We start from the raw sequence: 24,319 nt of genomic DNA, 5'->3' as shown, positions 1-24,319 counted from the left end.
TGAAAATGAAATTTCAATTTTAACTTTAAAATTTCTAGGTCCAAAAATGTTTTCTAACAAAAGAATTCACAAAGTCAATCAGTCTTCATAATGATTTCATGAAAACGTTTTGTGATCACTCTTGATCATTATGTAAGAATTAATAACCAACAGTTATTGTGCTTGACAACGGTACAGTAATCTGTTTATCATTAGTACAAATCTACCGGATTATACTAATGCAATACTGCATTTTGATTGGCTAAGGTATACCTTGTACGATCAGCCATTACTATTCAGTGGTTGAAGATAGTCTGCAAAATAGGGACATTTTTTCTCGTCTCGCCGAAGTTTCGGAAGAGGATTTAGAAATATTGAATGGATAATCAAATTCTCCAGAAGGCTCAGTGAAACAAGGCCATTTGCTGTCACAGCACTCGAAATTTTAGAAAAAAAACTGATAATCGCTGGGACAAAGCTGAAAGATGGACTCAAAAGACAGTTCATTCTGCGCTCGATAACACTATGGTGACGTTTTAAAGTGTAGAGATTTAATTGGCAATCATTTAGTAAGAGTTCTATATTTAAACGACTAGTTTATTTTGCTTAGTATTTGTTTATTTTTTTCTGAAGCCAAAAGCTAACGTTACCTTGTGAACATTTCATTATGTATGTAAGCACAGTAAGCTTTATTTGGAAAGAAAATATAGAACGAGTAGGAGGGTGTCGCAGCAGCACCCTCACTCCGACAGTTCAGCGCATAATAATACATGTTGATTCTGCGTGACACATTCTGATGAACTGTTAATATTTGATTCGATCAACAGGTAGCCTGAGGAATAGTAAAGAAAGTGAACAATGATACACCACAGCGAACAACTGGCTAAAAGACAAATGCAGAAACACTTTCAAATAAATTCTCTTTGAACTTGAAAATAAACTTTAAGAAAAGCACCTGTACTCCGTTTATCGTAAATCTGTCGATCCTCATAGTAAGTTACGATGGAATAGTTGATTAACAAATGATGCGGACGTGAATATATATAATATCAAGTCTGTATGAGGGAAGAATAAAAAGATAGAGATTTTCGCAAATAACGAAAGTAAACTTAGCTGATGTAAGGAAGGTGCAAAGAGCAAATTAAAGACTAGAATCCAATAAGCTCTTACACCTTCCTGTGATAAAATATTATTTAGAAAATAGCTGTAGAAAAAAATATGCCGCAGAACCAGAAAGGTGAGTGCGGTTAAACCTGTGTCGTTGTCCTTTACTTTGCATTTAAATTCAGTTTAATCCAATGAACATTGCTCATTCCCAAAGAAGAGGGCAATGCCAGAAAAAAATCGTCAGATAATAAAAAAATCGGGAGATACCCCTACACGAGCCATTGTGCACAGTAGTTTATCTTCGGCCAAAAATCCCCCACCATCTTACAGGGGAAGATTGTTCGAAGAGTCTTAATTCCTGTCCCCCAAAACCCCCACTCCCCTGAATGAAACAATCGCGAAGGAGGACTAAATCTCGTCCATAATCCTTTACTTTCCTGGAGAGAATATTTGGAGAGGAAGTTTAACTCTCATCCATAATCCTCCACTCGCCCTTTAAAGTTCAAAAAGGGGTTGTAATATGAGGTAGACTTCCTCCCAAAGTACTTTTCTCTGAGAGGGTTAAAGGTTAAGAAGTAGCGGTAAGACTAAACTACACTGTGTCGACACTATGGACATAAATAAGTAGTCTAGTCTTTCAGCCGTTTCCTAAACCTTGACCATCTTAAAGAAAATTACTTTGGGAGGAAGTTTTACTGAAAATGTAACCACTTTTGACTTTAAAAGGAAAGATTAAGAGATTATGGTTAAGACATATACTTCCCTCCAAATCTCCTTCCTAAAAAACTAAAGGATTATAAAAGAAATTTATTCCTCACGCGTGATTGTTTCATTCAGTAGAGTGGAGGTTTGAGGAACAGAAATTAATGCTCTTCTAACAATATTCCCCGGTAAGATAGTGGGGAATTTTGGACAAAAGATGAACCACTGTGCCCGATATATCGTGTAGGGGTATCTCCCACTGACGATTTTCTTGAGGCAATGCGCTCCGCTTAAGGGATAAAAACTGTATCTTGGATTCAACTAAATTTAAATGCAAAGTAATTCTCCTTCCAAGCAAAGTAAAGGACAATAATAAAAGCATTTCCACCTTGTTTATTACGATTTCTGGAGTCATTACCTAAATTGAATATATGAATAAATTAACCATGGAAAGAGTCATCTTGCTCCCTGCTACCTCCTCTGGGGAGGAGCAAGGAGGGAAAAAGAGTCATCTTGCTCCCTGCTACCTCCTCTGGGGAGGAGCAAGGAGGGAAAAAGAGTCATCTTGCTCCCTGCTACCTCCTCTGGGGAGGAGCAAGGAGGGAAAAAGAGTCATCTTGCTCCCTGCTACCTCCTCTGGGGAGGAGCAAGGAGGGAAAAAGAGTCATCTTGCTCCCTGCTACCTCCTCTGGGGAGGAGCAAGGAGGGAAAAAGAGTCATCTTGCTCCCTGCTACCTCCTCTGGGGAGGAGCAAGGAGGGAAAAAGAGTCATCTTGCTCCCTGCTACCTCCTCTGGGGAGGAGCAAGGAGGGAAAAAGAGTCATCTTGCTCCCTGCTACCTCCTCTGGGGAGGAGCAAGGAGGGAAAAAGAGTCATCTTGCTCCCTGCTACCTCCTCTGGGGAGGAGCAAGGAGGGAAAAAGAGTCATCTTGCTCCCTGCTACCTCCTCTGGGGAGGAGCAAGGAGGGAAAAAGAGTCATCTTGCTCCCTGCTACCTCCTCTGGGGAGGAGCAAGGAGGGAAAAAGAGTCATCTTGCTCCCTGCTACCTCCTCTGGGGAGGAGCAAGGAGGGAAAAAGAGTCATCTTGCTCCCTGCTACCTCCTCTGGGGAGGAGCAAGGAGGGAAAAAGAGTCATCTTGCTCCCTGCTACCTCCTCTGGGGAGGAGCAAGGAGGGAAAAAGAGTCATCTTGCTCCCTGCTACCTCCTCTGGGGAGGAGCAAGGAGGGAAAAAGAGTCATCTTGCTCCCTGCTACCTCCTCTGGGGAGGAGCAAGGAGGGAAAAAGAGTCATCTTGCTCCCTGCTACCTCCTCTGGGGAGGAGCAAGGAGGGAAAAAGAGTCATCTTGCTCCCTGCTACCTCCTCTGGGGAGGAGCAAGGAGGGAAAAAGAGTCATCTTGCTCCCTGCTACCTCCTCTGGGGAGGAGCAAGGAGGGAAAAAGAGTCATCTTGCTCCCTGCTACCTCCTCTGGGGAGGAGCAAGGAGGGAAAAAGAGTCATCTTGCTCCCTGCTACCTCCTCTGGGGAGGAGCAAGGAGGGAAAAAGAGTCATCTTGCTCCCTGCTACCTCCTCTGGGGAGGAGCAAGGAGGGAAAAAGAGTCATCTTGCTCCCTGCTACCTCCTCTGGGGAGGCGCAAGGAGGGAAAAAGAGTCATCTTGCTCCCTGCTACCTCCTCTGGGGAGGCGCAAGGAGGGAAAAAGAGTCATCTTGCTCCCTGCTACCTCCTCTGGGGAGGCGCAAGGAGGGAAAAAGAGTCATCTTGCTCCCTGCTACCTCCTCTGGGGAGGCGCAAGGAGGGAAAAAGAGTCATCTTGCTCCCTGCTACCTCCTCTGGGGAGGAGCAAGGAGGGAAAAAGAGTCATCTTGCTCCCTGCTACCTCCTCTGGGGAGGAGCAAGGAGGGAAAAAGAGTAGGAGGTAGTAGGGAGTAGTAGGGAGCAGGATGACTCTGTTTCCCTCCTTCGTGCTCCCCAGAGGAGGTAGTAGGGAGCAAGATGACTCTTTTTCCCTACTTCCTCCTCAGGGGAGGAGGAAGGAGGGAAAAAGAGTTATCGTGCTCCTTACTACCTCCTCCCAACATGTTGTGTGCGTTTGTCTACCCTGTTGCGACATGTTTGGTGTTTTGGTTAAGTATTAGCCATCAGCACGTAATATGATTGAACATGTCTCAAGAGGGTGGCCAAGCGCGTGCAACATGTTACGCACAAAATGTTATGATATGTTGGATTGACATGTTGCGATCATTGGGGGGGGGGGGGGGGGGGAAGTTAGATCTTTATTTATTAACACACCGTTTAAGTTTTAAAGTAATGGACAAGGACACAAGATTTGGCCGGAAACTTAGTTTGCGGCTTGTTTATATATCTTGTTTTCGTTATTTAATGATCTAATGTTGTAGAAGGTTTCAAGAGCTCTTTTTTGTGAGTCCTTTAATTAGCCCTTACACCTTCTTAACACCAGGAAAGGCTTTGCGAAATTTCACTTAAGTATTATACTTTGATTCACATTGTTTCAGAGAAGAAAATGCTGATGAAAGCTACCTTGCAAGTCTTGTTTATTGATGAAATAGCTTTCAAAAAGTCAGTAATGTTTAACTCTTTTCGAAGACTTGCTGACCTCCTTTTTTAACACTATTTTAAGGTGGTTGAATGTAATATTGATAAGTGCTGCAGTCCATTTTCTTAACGGATCCGTCTAATATCTGTGATCCTGTTGACAAGAATTATCATTATTGATCAGTCAGAAGGCAAGTGTAAGTGCTATCTAGACAATTGAAAATACGTGCACTGAGACGTTATATGCTAATTTGCCAACTGTACTGGTTTAACAAGAATGAGCGCAAAAATTTCAAATCTCTATGTCAAGTTTTTTCTTTCTTTAATTTCTTTTCATATACACAAGCTATTCGTATCGTTTGGGTTTGATAGGATGCCATCAATATTTGGGTTCTTCTTTATCACAAAATCCGTTAACCAGGATTCTATTATCATTCCATAGAAAGTCAAGTTAACAACGTGTTCTGCTAAAATGAATAAGAACTGTAGATCTACTTCAGCTACCTTAAAAACAGCTAGCAGAAATTGTATGTTGATTTCTAGTTCTTGAGAATTGAAAAGTTCATTCAGTTCTACCTTGCCGCTATTTTATACGTGACGAACACGTTGCTCTTCCCCTGTCAATTTTAAACCCTTTTTATCCGTAAGACAAAGCATTTGACTCGACTCATTTACTATTTTATAAAGTGCCCATGAAATGATCTTTCGAGCTAAATCAAGCCATTCTTTAAGTGAGCCTCAAATTACTGTTTATTTGTGTAACTGAAGTGTGAAGAAACATATTTTAAACTCAAAATTGGTAGACGAAAAGCTCTATTTCGTTTTGGAGACTGATGGCAAAATCAGATTTGTAAACTATCTCGCTTGTCAGTTTCCCACTGTCGGAAATGTTAAACAGAGTGCTTTTATTTTCTCACTGAACTTGTCGTGTATAGTAAGTCATTTTATACAGAGAACGGGTTTGTTGGGGAATTTGATGCCTTGCCGACCCCTCTCTCAAGACCGTAGCTAGAAACGCTCCAAACATGTATGGAGTTACCACTTTTTATCGGTACTAACTGGAAAATTTAATATCCGTTCACGACAAACAGAAATATTTTATTACTCTAGGCTATATTCCTTCCAGGAATCTTAAAGGTACTGAATAATTTTAAAATGCCTTAAGCTATCCCGCAGCATTTCTAACAGAGTCTTGCCAAATTATTTCTGGTTACAATAAAATAATGGAAAATCGAAAACTAATCATCATCATGGAATAATATAACTTTACTTCTTGTTTACTTTTGCAACAAAGTGGGCAGCACTATTGAACGTTGGAAATGGATAATTATAACTTAACTCACGTGTCTGCGTATTGACCATCTTATTTTTTAATTGTCATCGTACACAAAGAAATTAGAAAAAAATCAGAAATCGAGAGTGAAATTTGCCTTCCATCGCAAAAGTGGTTTTGCACGAGAACTCGTTTTCAAACAGAAGGACAAGGTAAACTCGGAAATGGCCAATTCACTGCTCCAGCAAGACAATGATCCAAAGTTGACGACTTCCTTTTTTCTCATCATCTTGTTGAAATTAATATTATTGTAATTAACTGAAATTAATTGAAATTCTCATCATCTGGTGAAAGGAGAAATGAGCTGTTGATCACTATTTCTTAGAAATAATAGAGTCCATTTCTATAATCGACATAACACGTTTCAGTGATGAACGACTTTTTAACTTGAATTTGTTACCGCTTTCTAGGAACAATACGTGAAAACTGGAGCGGAGCGTATTCTGGAAAATCACATCTTCGTTTGCACCGAAATGGCAAAGATATCTTTCCCTTGAATTTATAAACAATCCACCTCTGAATTACAGTTCAGCAAGTTTCTCACTTTTTCTTCTACAAATCACTGGTTAAGAACTTCACAACCTTAACTTTTTTTGTACAGGACGCTTAAAACAACAGTACTGTTTTTCCTTATCATTTTTCATGTGACTGTACCATGTAAGGAATTAAATTCGCACTCCTGGTATTACTTTGGAATTTTTTTCCTATTTTGTCGTTGAACATCTTAGTCGTCACTGATTTAGTTTTTTAAAAAAACATGCTAAGTCGAGCTGCCACAAATTGCAGCCGCTTCATTTAATGCTCTTTAATGCGACTGTATCGAGATGAAATCTACACAATATGCCACAGGAACAGTTCTTACAACCTGTCTGTGGGTAATTTATAAAGCCAGAATTCCTAAATCAAACGTAATGGTTATTCTGGGGGCATCGATTTCCCTTCTTGAATATGTACTGCAATTTTGGTGTCAAGATTGAACTTAAACAAAGTTTTCAAACACGTAAATCCAATTCTTTTCTCTGACCTTTTCCAATAAGAACGCCGCAAAGAGATGGTAAATTGTACATTTCTTCTACCTAGCCTCCTCTTTAACAATGCATAGAGTCAGCTTTCGTCACGACACACGACTGAAAACAATCTGTTGCTGGTGTTTTGTGGCGCTATTTCAGCCCGCAATGCGAGCGATTTGGCAAAATAAATCTTACGTTTGATATTTTTTCCACTTAAAAGTATGAAACATTCAATACTTAGTTGCTACATTCTTTCTCGTAGATTTTTGTATGCGAAAGATGAAAACTTGGCAATAAATATTGTAAATTTTGACATCAAGACAATATGTCATATTTGATTTACTATTTATTCTAATCACCTGACTCGTTGGCAATGTCTTAATTCAGTCAAGAGATTTAATTGCTGATCCACTGTCAATTTTATAACTTTATTATCCGTTGGCTCATTTGCAATATTTAAAGCGGTGCCCTTGAAATGAGCTTTCGAGCTGAGTCAAGTCACTTTTTTTGTGCAAGTGATATACGAAGAGTCAGTTTTTAATTTGAAATTGACAAGAAAGCCGTCTATTTATTTCCCTTTGGGCTGGTATATACATAGCCAAACAGTTTTGTAAACTCTCTCGCCTGTCACAATTTCCCTTTGTCAAACATAACCATAATACATTTTTTTAGTCATGTGATGCAGTGAACAACCGGGTTTGGTTTAGAATTGATGCCTCGCTGACATCTGTCTTCAGACCCTGTTAACGCCCAAACATTGAATTCACCACTCATGGAATACTTACTTTTCGTATCAGTTCTAGCTGGAAATTATCCACTCACGAAAATCAGAAACACTTATTGTCTGATGTCACCAAAGAAAAATAAACACAGGAAAATTGCGTTAACTACTCTCGGAATTACGCTAAAAGAGGCGGAGAAACAAATCATTTGCAAGCAGTTATCCCACAAAGGTAATATGATTATAAATTTGAATTTACGGAAATGTCTTACGAAACACCGCCTTACGCTCCCAGTTACCCGTGTGTTCTAACTTTCCGGACATTAAGGAGCTCAAGCAAACCACGACGGCAACGGCAACGAAAATTTTTTGGACGGAAGGGCAGTCTCAGTCACGTAGAAATTTATTAATCTTAATATTGTGTTGATAATGATTGCTTATTTTTTTTCCAATCTTCTAACATTGCGTAGCACAGTAAAGGCAAACGCTAATGTGACTTTGACTATTGTTTTCCTATAAAACAAAAATTGGAAAACCAAGTAAATGGGTCAAGCTAAAGAAAGAATTTAGCCTTGATGACAAGCAAGTTTCAGAGGCATTTCTTCTGCCAGTGAGGGCTGCTAATGAACCGTATCTACGCTCCTTTCGGTACAAAGTGTTGAATTCTGTTCTGTTTACTAATGACCGCCTGTGTAAAATAGGATACGTTTCTAATCCCAACTGCATCTGTAATCAGCAAACGGAAACAATATCCCATATTTTGTTCGGTTGTTCTTTTTCATATTCTTTTTGGCATGAGGTTAATGAAAAAGGTTTTGAGCACAATCAAGAGTTGCAGAAGCCTCTCGCTTACATATTGCAATGTTATTGTTGGGTCTTTTGAGGAGGAGATGGATCTATTTAATTAGATAGTAATTTTAGGAAAATCTCTCTTGTGGACTTGTCGATGTAGAGAAACATTACCTTCCTTGAGCCACTTCATAAGAATTTAGGTAATTAAATATGAAACTGAAAAACACATTTCAAATCGAATAAAACTAAATTGTTTAAAGAATAATAGAAGATCTTTGAGGAAGCAATTTTAACTAATAATTATAGTAGACAACGCTATCATTAAGGAAAATCGTTAAGTTAAATAAGTATGAAGATAAGAATTGACAAAATCTTTTTTCTTAATTCAATATGGTGTCATTGTTAACTTCTGTAAACCAAACTTTATTCGTTCTTCTGTAAATTAATTGTTAAAAAAAGGATTGTAATTGATGTAATTGTGGAAATAAAAAATCCCAAATGAAGAAAAAAAAAACAAAGCAGCAACGAAAACGTCACCAAGCAAAAAGTTTATTGAGTAGAACAATGGCTGTGCGCGTGCGTTTTAAGTCTTTGTGCATTTTGTAGCCGTAATGTGACATGAACAGGTTCTGTGCATTTTGAAGAACGTAGGTCGGGATGGCAAATTTTTTGTATTTCTTTTTGGAATGGATCGCTGGCATTACATATTTAGTTTGAGCGAGTTTTAAGTACTGATTGGGGTACGGAGCAGATATCCAGATTGTTAGGAGATTAGAAATATCATTTTTCTTTCTAGGAGTCGTCCCTGGCGTAGGTATCGTCGTTGCTTAAGCTAACTATTTCATTTCTTATCCACAACTCAAAATTCATTCTTTCATGTATAAAAAACAGAGGTTTTCGCATGCAGTTTCCAATGAAATTGAAAACAAAGTAGTGAGTTTAAAACCAGTCAAGAAGTAGAATCTTTCAAGTCGATTTAAATAAGCGACAGAAATTCCATTTATTAATTATATCATCCGCGTTTTTTTTCAAGGATTTCCAGTTCGAAGTCTAGCTGACCTTGTATCATGTCTTTAATATTGTTGTGTTAACACAGTTTCAATTTACGTTTTATGATCAGTTATAATAATTCATGAGTCTTCTTTAAAATTTGTATTTTCTGAATATTTTAGCACAAAGTTTCGTCCAATAGATAATACGGCCAGTCAACAATGCTCCTTTCCCCCATTGGAATGTCATTCAAAACGTTTTTTCACATGAAACACTCTAATAAGTACAATTTTGCTTTATTAAATTTTTAAATGAACTTCAGTTTTCGGTTGACATTGTATCACGAACATTTGAGAGAAAATTTGATGAAAGAGAACTCGTCGCAAATTGCGAAAAAACGTTTTCTCCGTGAAATTTAACCCATAGACCTAAATTAATTCATAGCAATTTTTTTTTAAAAACATTTTCTCTTTCTGATCTATCTACGAGTCCGTGAAAGATTTAACCCCCCAAAGAAGACATTGCACAGATTTTGAATGGTCAATGTGCAAATATATTCTGAAATTACCTAAATATATTCTGAAAGTCCCTATATATTTTGGCCGTTTTTCATTCTTTTGGAGGGGTGGGTCGGTTAAAATATTCAAAAAAGTATCCTTACGTGCTTCCATAAGCATGCCGTGATGAAAAAAGAAACTACTCAGGGCTCCATTGATGTAAACATTATGCAAGTAAAAAAACAAGTTGAAAATTAATTGCAAAGGCACTTCAATAAGCTTGTATACTCTGGTACTGGTAGAAGTCATATTGCCAAATCCTGTGTTAACAAATTCCAGTAACGGTATGAAAGTTGTTTCATGGTCTCCTTTTACAATTGCTCACCAAGTTCATTCAATAATCTTCCTCCGAGCAATTAAGAAGGAATCTACAAGACGTTTGAGTAATAAGTGGAAAAAAACTTTGTACCGAGATTATTCACATCGTATTGCAAACGGCTGTGCGACTGTTCTAAACATCTTCTCAAAGGAAATTATTTCTAACGACACCAAATGTCGACTGAAACAGATTTTGAAGTTCATATGAAATACTTGAAATTACTGGTGAAATGAAACTGACGATGAAGGTTTACCTTTGCTTGCACAATTTCTCTAAACTTTGAAACTTATTTTCCCACATTTCCATGGGAAATGGTTTTCGGTGTTATTTCAAGCAACTATTTATATCGTAACCTTTTAGAAAATGCAGAAAGGACTGCAAGATACTTAGAATTACTCTGGATGGAGCTTTTTGTCCAATAAAAACTGAAATTGCTCGATTTCCTCTCGGATTTTGTCTTAATTATTATTGTAGAACTAATTAATGATTAGATCTGAATAAGGCAACTTTAATTATTCTATGCTCAATTCAGTGGAACGTTTTCATGTGACGTCATCAAGCGTTTAAATCCAAACGTAAAGAACCACCAGAGTTTCTATCCTCATCAGGCATAAGAGGTGCGAAAATTATACATCTTGACAGCATTTCAGCGCAATGGTGTCCTTCGTTTGGTAACAAGTGCATTTTGAATTTTAGAGTTATGGCAGTGCGGAACATCGCGTTTGTCGAAAAATATATACTTATCTCATGATTTTTAGCCCTTCGTGAAATAAAAGTAGCAGTTAAGTGTTAATATGTTGGTTTGTGCAGAATAGTCAATCAATGGCCTAGATAACCAAGAAGATCCAGATTGTCACACTATTTTCCGGCTGCCATATTGGCGAATCTTTGCTGAGGTCATTTTTTACATTTTTCCTCATTGACATACTACTATGCACGGAGAAGGTATCACGCTAGACACGAATTGACTACAACAATTTAAAGAGCTTGTGAAACTTAGTAATTGGTGAAACTTTTGGCTCTTTGGCTGTAATATTCGAGGAGAAATTGGCCTTAAAAAACCGCCAAATTTCTGGGTGGCAAACGCCCTAATGAGCATTTACATTCTTTGTTAAATTTTGAGCAGGAGCCATAATCGGGGACGGAGACCGTAAGTCTTGGGATCCGCGCGCACCTATGATATGGGACAATTTTTCTATTTTTAGAGCAAATTGCGCCATCCTGACGTCATATATCCGCAAGGATCCGCCCACATGTCGAGGGCTCTTGCGTGGATGTTGTCACGTTGCGTGATCAAATGGTGGGAGTTGAAAGACCTTTGGGGATTATCTTGCGTATTTTTCACAGCGTAGGTAGGGAATAAGGCAGGGAATACGAACCAGGGCGCTTATATGTAGTTTTACGCTCTGAGCTAACGGAAAAGGTGGGCTTTTCAGGGTCGAAAACAAGACTTCAATCTCCCGCTGAGAATGGATAACAAGATCTGCTCGCGCTAGTTGAAAGCTTACGCGTATGTTTTTTCGTTTGTTCTGACTTAAGAATATAGCAAGAAACTCTCTACTCTGGTATCGAGTTAATTTGTGAGTTTCTCAGACAATGGTGAATCATAACCAAAACGTGTTTTGATGGTTTCTTATTGTTTGGTGTGTTTGCAAAAGTTTTTGAAAGGAAAGTCTGACGCGTACAATTAGCTCATTTGCATAGTGCAGCTCGTGCACTTTCAAGTCCGAGTCGGTGTTTTCAATTGCCAACAAATCTTGACAAAGATTTCTTTCGTTATCTTTTGTGCCGAGATGCTGCAACAAATTTCACGAACGCAAAAAAGGCTACTAACATCATGTGTGTTTCTTCAACATAAGCATAGTGAAGTTTTACACTGCGAAAATGAAAATAGACAAGGAGTTTTGATAACTCGATCAACAAAATCGAAATCGTTATTCGAAGTTGATCAAAGAAAGCGTCATCGTACATCTCGTACTTTGCTGATTATTTCTGCCTTATTCGCATATTTTCAGCTTAGCTTTTAATATGTTCTCAAACACTTATCAATCTTAAACATATTTCAAAACTACAGAGTTATTGTTCGAGTTCGATGTACGCTTTCACACGAAAGTGCGGCGGAAGTACAATTTGTCATGTTTACTGACTGTACAAAACACGCATCGGCGGGCGCTCTCGTTCATCGACAACAGAGAATTTACTGGATTTTACACGAATAAAACTGAGCAGTATCTACGGAGGTAAAGTTATTGGGCCTTGATGAAACATCAAGCGTTGCTTACAATTCAGGCGAAACTCAAACTAGCAAATTTTGTTTTACCTTTCGGTCGCGATAGACTGGCAAATTCCTCGCAAGCGAGTGGCAAGGGGAGCTAGGAAACTATGAAGTCCTGAAGCTCTGCTATATCTAAATATATCCAGCTAGTTTTTTGCTGGGTAATGGAAAAGCTGTCAATCTTCAACATATGTGAAATTTAAAGTGGGGTAATGTATAGCTCATGTAACAGAAGCATCCGTCGGAACACAACTTGGTCAGCGATATATATCTAAGCTTAAAGCGGAACATACCTAAATTCGACACTGTCTTACTTCACTCAAACTGGAGCAGCTTACGACGAAAATACTTAAGCAAAATTCCAACAGACGTAAACGCGTTGAGTTGTGGGCCAGAACATGAAAAATGTCGGGAATTTCGGACGCCATTTCCCCCGCGCGACATCTGCAAAAATCCTCGCAGCATGTACGCGCGTGTGCCGCAGGAGATGGCGCAATTTGTTCTAAAAATAGAATTATTGTCCCATATCATGGGGACAACCCCAATACTAGATATGGCGCGCGCTTACGGTCTCCGTCCCCGATTATGGCTCCTGATTTTGAGTTTTTAAACCCGCGTCGCTCAAAAATTATGCAATACATCGCGCTCAAATTCCTTGACACAGTTGATCGTGCTATGCCCTTTCAACATTCAGAATTTGCATCAGAAACTGTATCACTTATGGGGCAAATATTGTAAACAAAGATTCGCCAATTGGTGTACCACGGAGGTACACCAATATGGCGGCACCATACTGAGCTCTTTAAATTTGTGCAAAACATTTAGGCAAATAACTGAAGTTTGGGACGGCGCATAGACCTAAAACCTGGAGAGGAGTCTTCTTTATTTATCTTCAATAAGATCGAATTTCCTTGTTTTTTTTCTATTGCACGACAGTGAAAACGATCTATTGTAGTCCGGCTATCTGACCAGCTGTGCCTTTCCAAGATTTTTTTCAAGATTTAAAATCCTTCTTTACTTGACAAAAACAAACAAACAAACAAACAAACAAAAAAAAACAGAAGAAGTCCTTTTTAGAGCAATCTTACTTTTAATTTGGCTCATTGTGATACCGTCAAGAGTTATACGGCTGTACAAACAGCACTCTTACATGAAGTTTGCAATGTATGAGAAGTGACGAACTGGCAGATTAAAAACTTTCAATTGAGATAGTTCACTTTATATTCTTGAGAATACTACTCAAATGCAAAGGATATATACATGCAAAACGACAGTTCGTTGTGTCATTCATCTCGGCTTAATGGGAATACTAGTGAGCATTCACGACATGATTTTATTGATAAGCTGCGGCCATGTATTAATTACTCACTACCCCTTCCTCTTCATTTAAATTTTTCTCGTAAAGAAACCACCATTGTTCTCAATTTAGCAAAATACTTTTTTTCTCTTATCTCAATTTCCACAACTTTTGGTTATGGTCTTCATCAATGCCTTGAAAAAAACAAGAATTACGAGATATAATATTCGATAGCTTCAGGTTGACCTTCAGCATAACGAACTGAGTGGTAACTTTTAACATATCCCATGCTCAAAATGTATATTCTCATTACTGGTTTTCTCATATTGTTTTAAATGTTAACTCTGAGAATGTAGCTTTTCTAAGTGGTAACTCTTAAGTACATCCCATGCTCAAAATGTGTATTCTCGTTACTGATTTTCTCATATTGTTAATATTAATTCTAAGAATTTGGTTCTTCATCAAGACAATATCTTCTAGTTAATCAGTTTCTGAGATTTTCATAATTCTTACGCCGAAACTGTTAAAAGTTAACGAGAGTAGAAATAATGTACTTATCTGAGATTTGATGTTTCCAATAGTCAACTTGTGCCAGAGTCCAACAGTACATTGCGATCCAAGATGGCTACCCTTTCTGTCAACCGTGATATATCAGCCGCCTGGAGCGAGAGAGACAGAGAAAAAAGAATATTCAATCAACACTACCTTGTCAACTAATAAATTTACAGCAGTGTGAGATTCAATTGATAACTATGTAACTTTTCAGAAAACAGTAGTGTTTTGATGTGTTTTCGAATTTTAGCATTTTCTTCAAAAAGGAAATAGAATTCCCATGGAATCCAAGATGGGTTGTATTATTCGCGCTTCTAAGAATCAAGGATAATGCTTTCTAACTTGGTTATAATATAAGCTAGCTATCAAAATTGGATTTAATGATCATTAAAAAATCTTTTTTATGACTATTTACGTCGTGGTATTCTCCTCTTCACCTAAACGTTTTCAGACGCTTAATTCCAAGAACGTAAAATGAAAAGTGCAAGATGTTCCTTTACATAATAACTCCACCCCCCACGCGAAAATGATCTGAGCCAACAAAAGTTCGACCCAAAGTCCTTCCAAACAAACGGTAGTCTCATTATAATAATTATTATCGAACATAACGCAGTGTACGTGTATTGTACTGATATAAATTATGGTATTTTCTGGACAACAAGACAACCGTACGCTTATATGCAGCAATGGTACGAAACTTGAAAACCTATCAATTTTACAATCAGAATCAAGATTTTTGACACTCTTGGAGTGTAAAGATAGGAAAACCATAATCTACTTATCTGAGCTGAGATGTTTTTCCAACAGTCATCGATCGTACGCTAGAAGTGAAGCTCTGCACACTGCCATCCAAAATTCAGTTAACGTTGATGAAATTCAATTAATTAAGGTTGATGAATAAATCCAGAAACTCGTGAACTGTCCTTTAACACATCTTTGGTCATCCTGGAGATAGCAGAGCAAACGGCAGCAACTTTAGTTATTTAATCACCTAGGTTTGCTTATGATTATTTCATGGACAGATAACTTGCTCACTCCAAAAACTTGTTCGCATGTTGTGGTCAGAAAGTTGAACCATAATAAATGGCCGTCACAAATTAAGACAATCGATTTGGAACAACTCTTCATCTTTCATGTATTTCTATTCAACTTGGTAGCGTAAGAATGAGTTGATAATGAAGGACAGCCGCCATTTACGATAAAAGACTTGCTGTAGGGTTGATAACGAGATTTACTTACTTTTTTAATTCATCATCTTCGTTCTCTGTGGGACACAAGGCAGCCACAATCCATCTACATCTCTATTTTGTACGATATGTTGTTCCTCATTGAGCTCATGACAGGCGCCAGGTGGTTTTTGGCCAACCAGGTTCGCTGTTGCCAGTTGGTGTCCGCCTCTAGGCAACCTTGGGAAGTGTGTGGTCAATCTATCGGATTCATCTGCGTTTGATTTCCATGACAACATTCTGGCAATAAGTTTTTCTGTCAACGGATCAGAGATAAAGAGCAATATTCACTGCTTGCAGACATTGACGTCAATTGTTTTGAATTCAATTTTTGTACAACCAAACACCTCTTTGTTTCAAAAGCCAATTGCTCTCATGTTGGCGAACAAATAACAATATAGCTAGCCTAACGAGCTCGCAAATCTTTTCCTGCGCTGAGAATTTTGCTATTTTTTGCTCATTTTCCTCATTGAACTACGCCTATAGGCTCGTCAGTTAGCTTCAGCTCAGATAATTTTTTTTTTTTTAGAATTAATAAACGAATTTGCCAGTGTAGTCAATAAGTTAGAAGTTCTTAGATTCTTGCTATGGATTTCAAAAAATTCTTTTTTTAAACAGAAAAACACGATCGCAGGACGATAAACTGAGGCATTCTACGAATGGATTATGTAAAAAAAAAAAGCAAAACAAAACAAAACAAAACAAACAAAAAAAAAAAAACAGTAAAACTTTAGTGCCACCAAATCGTAAGATCTTAGACTCGGTACTCGATTTCCTGTATTTGTAAGATAAATGAAAAATGTTTTAACTTTAATAGTACGAAATAAATAATACGTGTCACTTTTGTCTGTGGGTTAATTTTAAGCAAAAATACGTCCAAACACGAGACTCGTCCATTAAAATTACGAAACATTCAGCACCAAGGCATACAAAATTACCAGCGACATGCACTCATTTTGAAATCGATCACATTCTTTATTAAATTGCAAACCGGTTCTAATGTTACGTCTGAATGCCCCTAAACTGGACTTAGCTGCAAAACTTCAAAGGATTATATTAAATAAAATCTAGCGACAACTGTGATTCACTTATCTGAACTTCAACGGAGTTGTCGTCAACATGAAACTTGCCAGGAGTCCATAGCTGGTCGTGCTACACTTGATTTGAATTGGAGAATGACGCCTGTCACTCCAATTCAATTCCTTTGGATACAACTTTGCTGCCTGTGGTCAATTCTTGTGAACAAACAGGAAAATCATGGTTAAGTTTTTCGCGTGTTAACTCAAGCAAAACTGACTTGATTGAGTATTAGTATCAGTTAACGGACGTCTATCGGCCTTGCACGTAACAAAACTCCCTCAAAATGAGGAATAACACTTTTAAACGACTACCAACAAAGTGGTGCACTGCAGTGGGAACGAACTGAAGATTAGTTATAGGTTCTGATATAACTACATAACTGTTCTCTTCGTATCAGAGCAAAGGCAAAGGCGGTTGGAATTTTCTGTTTGTATAACAGTTAAAAAGAGTGTACATGGTAGCGCTCCGAGGTGACGAAACAAATTGCGAATGACAAAGTCAAACGGCAAACCAAGCAGATTATCAAGCTGTAAACAAACATTTTATTAAAACTAATCCATTCAGTTACTCACAAGAGAAATGTTTGCTATTCGGTTTTTCAACTTCGCCTAAATACAGTCTTCGGTGTCAAGGAAAAACACATGCACCTCGAAGCTTTCACAGCATTGAGGAAAGTTTTATTATACCATTAAATGATCAAATTGAAAGACGAGGGAAACAGCTAGGACGCGTAACTAGCTAGAGAAAATGTGGACTTACCTGAAGGAAGCACATCGACTAAGATGTCTTCGCCCTTGCCTTCAATTCAACGGCGATAAATAAAGAAAACATGGACTTGCCTGAGGGGAGCACAGCGACTAAGATGTCTTCGCCCTTGCCTTCAATGCAACGGCAACCGACGCTAAAATGGGTGTGTCATTCTACACTTCTTTATATATACCCACATTAAAATTCATTACAGCCACGAGAATTATGCTTTGAACAAAAGAAATGCATCCCACGTTAAGATTATGTGCTTTGAATTGTGAAAAACACGCACCTGAAAGGAATTTTGATCCGACTATGCTATGTTTGTTGTTAATAGGCCAATTTTTGATATATTAAAATTCTAACTTGGCTCCGCGAGGCTTAAAGTGCACCTAACCCCCAAATTTTTTTTTCGCTAAAACGAATCCACTTACTGTTTAAACTAATTCCGCGAAAACATTTTTGAATTTGGTTGAATCCTCAATTTTCTATGGCCCGCCAAAGTCGTGCTCGAGATGTTTCACGACCGCGTTTTAGGGAGTCTGGCTCGAGCAAGGTTGTGACGTCTACCCAGGTACCGAATAGAACAGCCCTCAGTCATTTCACTTTGCTTTCTTTGGACGTCGTAGTGTAGAATACTCGCTTTTGCATATTTTAGCTCTAAAACGCCCAAATTTTCGCTAGAAGATCAAGATGTCTTCCTCCTCAGAGTCAAAGATGAGTTTTTATTCAGATGACTCTGATATAAACTTCATACCTGAGGTGGAAATCTTCTGGCTTGAAGTGCACTGAACAGATGGCCGAGTTCTTCGAAGGCTCCCACTTCGCTCTCTCTTGTTTTACGAAGTCCACCCACTTTTTTCGTCTTTTTTTCGCTTGTGGCCGATCGTCACCAAAATATGGAATACAGTGAAGCGCTATTCCATTTTCTAAGTCTGGGGTGTTGCTGCAACCGCCTGCAACACACCTCGTAGGCATTTTAGCTGCAAATTCTTCACGAGCAACACAGCCACTACAGTGAAATGACTAGCGGCGAAACACGTTTCGTTCCTGGGTAGACGTCACAACTGCCGCTGGACCCATTCCCCCCAGAACTCGGTCGTGAAACAAAATGGCGCCGATTTAGGGCGATTTTCGCGTTTTCGGCGGGCCATAGCAAATTGAGGATTCAACCAAATTCAAAAATTTTTTCGCCGAATTAGTTTTAACAGTAAGTGGATTCATTTTAGCGAAAAAAATATTTTGGGGTTAGGTGCACTTTAAGGTGGCTGAACACAGTTTTTGATACCTTTGTTTCATTCACTTTTTTCTCTAAAACCCTTGATCCCTCGGTCGCCAAAAATGGCAGCAAGCAAGTTTACAACACAAACTTTGGTTCTTTGATGGTTAAGCTGACGAATGTGCCGTTGCCATGGCAACATGAATAAATATAAACAGGCCTTTAAAATCGGTTTTGTTTATTTGTAGAAAATAAAGTCATTAGATTTTCTTTATAATTTGCATGCAATAAGCTTGTAACGATTCTCACAAGTTAACACCACTTACGTCCTCTTATTACCATCCCTGATCAGAGTCAAATTTCACATCAAACATGTGTCTTTCTAAGTTTGAGTCTATTAGTAAAGCCACCATATAGCATGTTAACAAACATTCAATGATTGAAGCACTGGCCTGGGTAGTTATATCTCTTTAGCTTGTGTAAGGTCATGTTTGAGGTATTAATAAAAACTTGTACTTAAGTGAGTGCATTGGCACCTTGAACATGTATCCACCGCTAGATAAACACACAAAAAATATTAAATCCTGTACCTTGATGACGAGCACACTTAAATACTGTTTGTCAGATTCACTAAGACGACAAACAGGCTTTGTTCCAATTATGCTGTTTACAATGGACAGCATGGTCTTCATGTTACCAATATCAATGTTCATTTTCCATCGACATGACTGTAGGTGACTGGTAATGACTTGCAGTGAATGTTGACTGATCTGAGTGATGAGGGCTCTTGGGACAGGCAGATCAAGGGATGACTGTATCAGACTATAACAGAGAAACAATAAGGATCAATAAATCTATGCACACCTCTACAATTACCAGTAACAGTATTCTACAAAAAAAGATAAACTAGAAGATTTGGTCCCTGACTATAATTATTGCAAGATTATATGAGGTCTCATACAACTCTCTACTTTCAAAGCGTTTCTTTCCACCTTTTTTTAAGGTGTTAAACCCAAGGTGTGAGCAAGTTGTTGTGGCAATCATTCCAACTACATTACATTTTTTTTACATGTTCTGTACCAAATATGGGGCTTTCATCTTACTAGTTTCATCTTTGAAAGAGAAATATAATTTAACATTTTTGCATGTGTTACATAACAGACAAAACTTTCAATGTAGGTTAAAGACAATTCTATATTCATAGTACCAACTGCGCTTAGCCATAAACCTACCTCGCAGGAAGCCCACTCTTAAAGTAAGTAACATAAATATAAATTAATTGATAAACAAGTAAACAAAGAAAATACAACCTAGCTAAAATGTAAGTACATAAAATTAAAATGATTTTTTTACAATACAAAATATAACAATATTACATTGTTGAAAATGGAAGTAAATTCATAAATTCAAGAATTTAATAATTGATATTATAAAAAATTATGTCATCGATAAATTTAAATTTAAAATCTTACGTGACAAATCTTTCTTTTAAAATTCCTTTGTACCAGTCATGGTGCGTGTTGTTGAAACGTTTGAAAAGTAAAACTGTGTGCTTAATTTGTTACGCTTCATGGATGGATGCAATGTGTTGTATGTGTTGATAGATGAAATGCAATTACATGTAGGTTAATAGGCACCTTAGTAAGAGAAGTGCTGTTCTCAAACCACCATCACTGTAGCCTTCAAGATGGCCCTTCACAGCAGATAGTATCAACCTTGGTATGGGGTGTGACAAGCCAGACAAGCTGTGAAGAATCTTGCCTGATGTTGATGTTACAGTCACATGACCACCAGAGGATGACTGGAAGAACTTCAACCTGAGTATCAGACGAGTATAAAGATGGGAAACTTCACATGCTTTTAAAATAAAGACAAATGTATTGTAGTGAAAAGTATTGAATGAAATTATTGTTGTATCTGTACAGCTATTACTTTGTACAGTGTGACACTAGATTCCATTGCCACCTAGCTGGCAGAATGGATATTTATCTACCTTCAGTTATAAATTAACTGAGGCATAACGGAAAACAAACCCTTCCCTTCCAACAGTTGTCATGGGTTTTATTCCCAAGATGATCCAACAATTACACATGGTTAGGCTTCAAGCTCAGTACTCCTCTCACAAAGTCAAGCATCCCAACCCTCACGCCCGGACCCCACATGTACAAATGTCATGTATTTAAAATAATTGAAGGGGTGGGATGATGTGTAGTAGATGTCAAATTCTCACATGTGGCCAGGGTCCCCTCTCCTGGGTTTGACATCAATGTACATTATCAAATCAGTCAAATACAGGTCATGGATCAGCAAACTTTATTTAGTGCTAGGTCTTTGGAGAAGATACCCTGATTCCAGAGGTTTTCTTGCTCTCTTCATATCCTAATGGTCGAATTTGTGCCCTGAAGTGCATGTCTTTTTACACTCTTTTTGACCACCACAAAGATGGCTTTTTGTGATAGAAGAAGAAGAAAGAAAACCCCAGGGACCAGGGTATCTAGCAGACTAAACCCTTCATTACATGGGATATTAACAAAATGGGATCATGTTTACATTAGGTGGTGCAGGTTGATACTGTTGACCAATATATTGACTGATACTCGGTCGATACATCAGCCAGGTATCGGCCTTGTATCAGCCTTGTATTGGCTGACTGTCGGTCAATATATCGGTCAATATATCGGTCTATAGTGTCAGCCGACACTACAGTAAACATGATTGACAGCATGTTATTGGCTAAGATACAATGCAAGTAACAAATTAAATACAATGACCACTAAAACGTGGGGAGGACCAATCAGAATTGAGTGTTATTTTATTACAATAAAGTTACGCTTACATTGATATAGTTAGGGATTTTATATGTAAGAACTTAAAATTACCTTCCATTTGGTCCAAGCGCTGTCTGAACTAAATCCTTCAATGCGCGTAGCGAGCCCTTTAACTTAATATCATCCAACGGCTGCACTGCAGTCTGCATATAATTCAAAACACTCATATTAGGAAAATACGTACCATATATAAGCTTCAGCTACTAAGTAGTTTATTTTTTTTTTTTAAAAAAGCTGCTTATAAGTGAAAATGTATCTTCCTGGCAGCCTACCTGAGATGTCCATTCGTCTTTCGTAGACAGCCTTGAAGAAACACTTTTACCCTCCATTCAGGTCATATGCAGTATAGCCATGTGTATTCTCCACAACTGCGTAAACTTTTGACAAGAAAATAGGAAATTTTGCCTACTCCTGCCTGCAACATGACGTTAATTACAGGAATGGCTCCGAGCCTTTTGATAATAAACCGTTGACCTAAACTATGTATGCTGACATAGTTGCTTACAATCATATACTTTCGCCACCGGTTTGGATAATCAATTAACGCAAGATGTAGCTTAGATGTTGTTGTTTTTATGACCGGTTATCAGAGCAGCTCGTTTGTGTCTTTTCAGTTGATAAACTAATCACAGAGCACTTACCTCACATTCGTATTTTATTTTATTTTACTTTATTTTTTTTTTCACATGATCAGTTTCAACGAACCCAGATCAGTGCTGAACTAAAGCGGTGACTATTGACGACTATTCGCCACTATCCATGACTGTTCACCACTGCACTATTCGCTAATCGAGTTTTTTTAGACACCCTGCTAAAGGTCAGGAAATGGTCAGGAAAAAGACATTTTCCCTATAAAAAAGGATTTGTTAAAAACTTGTCAGTCATAATGAATGGGCGGAAAGGAGGGCTGCCCCTGAGGGCAGGCTAGAAACCGTTACTATGTCTGTTGTTTATTTGGTTAGAGAAATGTTATTTTTATCAAGGGAAAGTCAGAGAAAAGCATTGTTCTGGACCTCTAGTTTTGTCTCTAACTCAAATCCTTGCATTGTGGGTAACAAATCATGTTTGGAATTCAAGACAGAATTGATGTTAAATACATTTATCAGAATTATTTTTGATATGTTTATATTTTTTGCTTTCACAAAATTTTAGAGTCCCAGTGTTGTCACCGAATAGTCCGAGCACTGCCTTCCGTGCCTGTCATGGTAAACACCTGACACCTTTAGTTTTCAGGGCTTGGCTCTGTAAAATGCCACCACAATTGAGAATAAGACACGTTGTGCATTTAAAACGCGGCGATGAATTTCAAGCTCCCGAAGACACATGTTCAGTCTTTCCTTGGGGTTTTAAGTGATATCACAAAGGACTTCAAGAGTCAACTTCTTGAAAACTATTCAACGAATTTCATTTGAAATACCTGTGCTTTTGTAGAAGAAAATAACTGGCGACTGAGTGCGTGCTTTATTCGATATTTTTTTATTGATATCATTGTATGCTGTATTGTTTGACGCACAGAAATCTCAATGAAATATTCTGATGCAGCAAACACTTTTCTAGTGGGTGGAATGAATTTTAATCAAGTATGTAAGGAAGTCTCAAAGGACATCCCGTTCATTTTAGTGTCAGAGAGCGTCGTGTGTTGTGAAGGTGGACCAGTATCTTCGTCGATGTGCTCCCCTTCGCAGATAAGTATACGCTTTCGTTTTTGCATTTCTTGACCTTGTTCGCTTTTCGCCTCGTTTCGCTACGCTTGCCCTTTTCCGCAGTTTAGTGGTTTAGTATAACCAGTTCGTTGAGCAATTTTTTACCTCCACACAGTGAAGAAATTGTTGAATACTGGGAGGGTGTGAAACTTTAGAAATAAAGAATTACCAAGTTCGTTTAGACAAGCACATCGGAATAGCAGGTTTGAAAGTTTCTTACTGAATACCACATTTCAGAAATACTAGCTCTCTTGTTCGTCGTATTTGTAACTGTTTAATGTTGTCCACGATGGGTCTGAACTGCAGGTCACATTCCACAAGTCAGAGTACAGAGTCACTGTGCTGCAGATAAATAAACAGCACCAAGATTCAGTCTCCTAGCCCTAATTAACCCTAGCACTCTGCGTAAATGTTGTTTTAGATCGAGGGGAAACTTTTGGCATAGTTATTCATCAGTAGAGTGAGGATTTCTACTCTTGACCTGTGGAATGTGACCTGTGTTTTAGACCCGGCTTGTTGTCCATTGTTCCGATGCTCTGAGTTGCTAAGGGTATGAAGATCTGACTGAACAGTTTTAAAGTTACGTCAATAATATTCCCTGAGAATTTAAATTCTCTTCTCATGCAGGAACAGTTTGTTTCCATACAACCGCTGAACTTACTGCTCGTGAATGTTTTAATTGGAGTTTAATTTAGTCGGTTTTACTTTGAGAGCGACTTTGTTGAGATGTTATACAGCCATCCTTGTCCTTCGCCACACGATTGATTTCTGATACATTTTCGGGTAAGTAATATCAAAATATTTAGTTAGAATTTTAGAAATAAAGGCAGATTTGAGTTATAATTGTATTGTGGCTTTTCTTCATTCATCCTCGTGTTTTCATAATTGTTCACATTTTCGTGAAATCAGAAATTACTTGACGAATGGAACCAATTTTGAGCAAACTTGCGTTGAATTCTGGCGAGAAAATAATCCTAAGAGAACATTAAGAAATTTGTTAATGCAGGCGATATTGTCCGATGTTATACGGCCGGTTTCTAACTACCAAACTGATTGACCGACTGATAAGACCTCAAACTCAAAGGTGATATATTTTTGACAGTTTCCTCTCTCCTTCTGGCATTAGACGAACAGAGGGGAACCCAAAGGAAATGTAACCATTATGAGCTAGACTACGAATAGTCCCTCTTTCGCTTAGTCTGTCGTGCGGGACGCGAAAGAAAACCGCGAGAAAAAAATGGCCGCGCGAAATCCTGGAGGCGAGGAGAGCGCGAAAGGAGGGACTACCGCCTAAGCCCAAGAGTTTGAATTATATGCGTTGCTCTC

At 38.2% G+C, this 24,319-nt stretch overlaps 2 protein-coding genes across 2 annotated transcripts in view; one reads left to right on the top strand and one right to left on the bottom strand.

Annotated features, from left to right (window-relative positions):
• The window catches only part of LOC145491696 (centromere protein I-like), a 221,957-nt gene that overhangs the window by 119,700 nt on the left and 77,938 nt on the right, over positions 1 to 24,319 (top strand). The window lies entirely within an intron of this gene.
• Positions 18,948 to 23,137, bottom strand: LOC145492600 (molecular chaperone MKKS-like). Its single transcript, XM_081472033.1, has 4 exons — positions 21,563 to 23,137; positions 21,342 to 21,433; positions 20,100 to 20,279; positions 18,948 to 19,284 (listed from the first exon to the last, which is right to left on the bottom strand). The coding sequence occupies exons 1-4, from the start codon at positions 21,617 to 21,619 to the stop codon at positions 18,948 to 18,950; spliced, it is 666 nt and encodes a 221-aa protein (XP_081328159.1). The 5' UTR covers positions 21,620 to 23,137.

The sequence above is a fragment of the Orbicella franksi genome, chromosome 7 (genome assembly GCF_964199315.1).
Source record: "Orbicella franksi chromosome 7, jaOrbFran1.1, whole genome shotgun sequence".
Lineage (NCBI taxonomy): Eukaryota > Metazoa > Cnidaria > Anthozoa > Scleractinia > Merulinidae > Orbicella > Orbicella franksi.
The sequence above is the reverse complement of the archived record's forward strand: the minus strand, read 5'-3'. Positions and strand labels throughout refer to the sequence as shown.

What these genes read in the sequence shown, in the direction of transcription:
- LOC145492600 (XM_081472033.1), bottom strand. Translation starts at nt 21,619, where the DNA reads ATGGAGGGTAAAAGTGTTTCTTCAAGGCTGTCTACGAAAGACGAATGG. An exon ending in GCGCTTGGACCAAATGGAAG is followed by an intron (nt 20,280 to 21,341) that starts GTAATTTTAAGT and finishes TCTGATACTCAG; the next exon opens with GTTGAAGTTCTTCCAGTCAT. An exon ending in ACAGCACTTCTCTTACTAAG is followed by an intron (nt 19,285 to 20,099) that starts GTGCCTATTAAC and finishes TCTCTGTTATAG; the next exon opens with TCTGATACAGTCATCCCTTG.